This window comes from Hyposmocoma kahamanoa, unplaced genomic scaffold, assembly GCF_003589595.1.
Source record: "Hyposmocoma kahamanoa isolate Upper Pololo Valley unplaced genomic scaffold, ASM358959v1 102, whole genome shotgun sequence".
NCBI classification, from domain to species: Eukaryota; Metazoa; Arthropoda; class Insecta; order Lepidoptera; family Cosmopterigidae; genus Hyposmocoma; species Hyposmocoma kahamanoa.
In genome coordinates, this window is record NW_020653337.1 from 13,695,670 (window position 1) to 13,699,500 (window position 3,831).

At 35.1% G+C, this 3,831-nt stretch overlaps 1 protein-coding gene across 2 annotated transcripts in view; it reads right to left on the reverse strand.

The window, feature by feature from the left end:
* Positions 1-3,618, reverse strand: part of LOC113232046 (serine-protein kinase ATM) — a 53,430-nt gene extending 49,812 nt beyond the window's left edge. Inside the window, exon 1 of one of the 2 annotated variants that reach the window (XR_003310595.1) lies at positions 3,235-3,618. Coding sequence is in view for 1 of the 2 variants with exons in the window: in XM_026466671.1 (XP_026322456.1) it covers positions 3,235-3,438 (204 nt within the window). In the remaining variant the exon portion in view is untranslated. The remainder of the gene's footprint in view (positions 1-3,234) is intronic. The other variant, XM_026466671.1, reaches the window with a different exon arrangement.
* Between the last annotated feature and the right edge of the window lie 213 nt (positions 3,619-3,831).

Here is a 3,831-nt window from a genome sequence, read left to right on the forward strand (position 1 = left end):
ATTCAAGAAATTTGGTTACAGCATGAAATCAAACTATATACACTTGTAACAAGCATAACATGCAATTAGTTCCATCACGCCACTGCTAGATGGCATTAGATGTACTCTGAAACGCGCTATCGTTTTGTTAACTTCAATAGTATAAAGTCATCTCATATATTTGGAATTGTTAGTGCTTTCTGCCGCTGTAGCATTTATACGGCACTGGATGGTCCTCAAGTATTTGAGAAAATTCCATATTTCCATCCTATTTCTGCTACTTTAAGGTTTGGGGCACTGTTGGGTCCATAACCCTGTGAATGTATCCTTTTTGATATTAGAAAACATAAATCTTCAGTCAAATAATTAAGTACCTCTCAATTTTTCATTCTTTTTTTTTTTTCAAATCAAAATCGGACATTTCTAGTAACAAATAAATATTTTGTTGAATCTAGAGTGGCTTTGTGACTTGAAGTAAATTAATTTGCTCTTGGATTAAATATTTTTGTCTTGTAACGAAAATACACTTTTGAGACGTTTTTTTACTATTATCAAGTAATTATTCTCTAGCGTCTATAGAGAGAGAATCGTTTTGTTGGATTTAATAAAATTGTCTTCATAAAAAGAATTTTGTCTTTTTCTAAGTAATCTGTTTTTACCGTGTAATGTCATCGCAGTACTGTCTAATTTTGCTTGCTTCGCTGTCAGTCGAACAAACGAAGACTAAAGCGTGAATGACGCTCTGTATACGATTTTAACGCCCTATAAGTTCGGACACTTTTTAGCGCGGACCCGACATCCATATAATTGTAAGTCAATGATTAAAAAAAGATAAGTTTATGATTTAGTAACTAGTTATCATTTAATAAGAATTGAGGTTTATGGCGTAGTTAAAAATGTGAAATCAAATTATTTACAATGATTGATTTTTTAGTTATTTACAGTTTATTTACACTTACCACCAACTTACAACAACAAATTTCCACCGTTTTCCACAATGCATAGTCTAGCACGGCATAGTAAATTTTGTTTTAAATTGTACAACACAAACACATTTTGTCTCACAGTATAAAATGCTGGGATAATTCTCTCATGCAACACTTCGATACTGTTCACCTCCTCCGCGTAAACTCCGATTTGGGAACATTTCAATAGCTTGCCTCACACTATCACCACTTATTATGTAAAGTCGCACCATCTCAGTCAATTCGACGTTATAATAAATATCCATTTTGCGGCGAGCGGAAGTACAAATAATTTACGTGTCTTCGTTAGATCAAGTTCGCGCGTGCACTAAGCAATTTCGCGTATACGCCCGCGCCCCCACCCCCGACCTCTGCTTTGTTTTTCGCCACCCGCCGCTGCGTCGGAGCAATAATAGTGATGTGCATAGATTTCGATAACTAATGTCGTTCTCAAGGTAGTCGATAAAAAAAAGTTTAAAAATATTTTTTGTAAAGTTTAAGTTCATTAGTTTATTATTTCTTTGGTTCAGAATCAGAAATATAACGCACTATATCAGTATGCCCCACTATCAAATATACAGCCTGTATATTACGAATCGCACCCCTACCAAACATCTAGAATTATACAGCGAGTCTGGGGATGTAGTGTATAAATTTCAAAGGCGTCAACTATGGTCAATTTATTTACAAAAACACCCTCATATGAGGGTCGGTACGTCGCCGCCCTCAAAATACAGGTGCTTTAATGTTTATTTATGCTACATTTTGGTGTCATTTGAAAGCTAAGAACATTAACTAGTTACCAAAATAACAACGAAATAACATGAGCCCAGTACATTTTGTATTAACAAGAAAAGAATGACTAAAAAAAAAGAAAAACAGAAGAAAAAAAAAGTTTCTCTTTGCAATTTTCCTAGTTTTTTAATGATACTGTGAAAACAAGGGCATTGACATACTTATCTTTTACAAACGAAATTAAAGCTATTTGAAAAATGTATATAGTATATGTGTTCTATTTAGTTCATTTATAAACTTCAGGTTTAATAAGACTAAAATAGGTATAAGTCTATTGCAAACAACTCGAGTTGCTTAAGTCGTATAAAATTCAAAAATTTAAAATTCAAAATAATCTTTATTTCATAGGTAAGCATTATTACACTTGAAATCGCCACAATGGTTAAACTTTACCGCTCATTCGTAAGGCAGATTCCCCTGAGAAGAATAAGCAAGAAACTCGAGACAAACAATGAATAATTGTTAATTGCGAGAACAGCAATTAATCAATTGTTAATTTATGTATCGCAAATGACAATTAATGAAGTGTCAATCTTTAATTGCCTGAACAATTAAATTTTGCCCAACACTGGTTCAGCTCCAAGTAAATAAATAGAACTTTTTAAACAATAAATAGCGATGGTAGCTTAAATAATAGTGGTAGCCCAATGGTAAAAAACGTGCTTCTCAATTGAGATGTCAATGGTTTGAATCCCTGTGCCTGTGTAGTATTACCTATGACTTCAATTGAAGTCATAGGTAAGTCATAACTTATGACTCATAAGTAATTACTTAACTACATACATTTGTAAATAGTAGCAATATCTATTGCAAATGATGAAGGAAAACAACATAAAGAAACCTTAATGTTGTAAACAGTTCACAACCCTTGGTGTAGCAGTTTAGTAGCAGTAGAGCTCCATGTGACTTCACATCACTTGATACTATATACATAAAAAAAAAAGAGTCTGTACAGGGAAGTACCGTTGCCTTACTTATTTCTACCACCAAGCAGTAATGTGAGCATTATTTAGTTTCAGTTTTGAAGGGTAAGGGTGCTAGTGAAATTACAGGTGCATGGGACTTGTCAACTTATGTCTAAGGGTGATGGGCGCTGTGGCAGTGCCAGAGTCAGAGTCAGTGTCAGATCTTTGCAACTTAAAGCTCTGAGAGGCATTGCAACTGATAGGGACAGGCATGTCGCTTAACTCCAGGTACTTGACATGTTCATTCTGTCACTTGGTATCATAATAAAATCATGTGAAGTCCCCAACCTACATTGACTATGAGTAGACTACAGTCTTAACCCTCACTTTAGAGGAGACCCGATCCCAGCAGCGGGGCTACAGTGGACTGATGATAAATACAATAAATATGTTGCCTTCTACATTTAAAGTGCACTCTGTAAAATAAGTCATCTTCGGAACTATCTACCCTACGATAGGTAATAGTAACTGAAAACATTACATTTTTAAATATTGTATCTACAAAATTAAATCAAATAAATAAAGTATACCTTCAGTACAAACTCGTGTATATCGTTGAAAACATTGTTCCAGGAGTACCCTTGCTTTTTGATAGTGTTTTCTGATAGAAGAGAAGGTACAGCATTTCTGATCAAGAAATCTTTAAGTATCTCCGCATTTTTCTTGCGTTCTGTAGCACGCACCGACAACAGAGCAACGCAACACTCTCTCACAGATGTTTCGAGGGCCGTCATTCCGTTTCTCTATAAGCTTCTTGGTTATTTAAACATTAGTTTTCAATTTTTCCTCCACAAACTTAGGGATGCTAACGCACTTTTCCACTTCAAGTGCAGATTGCGGAGTGCGGCTCCATCCAATCCAAAGAGTGCCTTGTGTACCCTGTTATCTTCTTCTTCTTCTTATTTGAAATGCTATGGCTCCATCGAAACAAACGATGATTTCGCAAATGTCAAGTAAAAATGACTATCTAATCTAATATGACATCGATACCATGAGTATCTCTTATTAGTTTGTGGATACCATATCGGTAAACCGGTAAACCCGCGATGTGCGACTTTGAATGATACTATATAGTCTAATGCAAATCATTCGAGTAAATCGAACCCAAGCACAATCATTCGACTCGA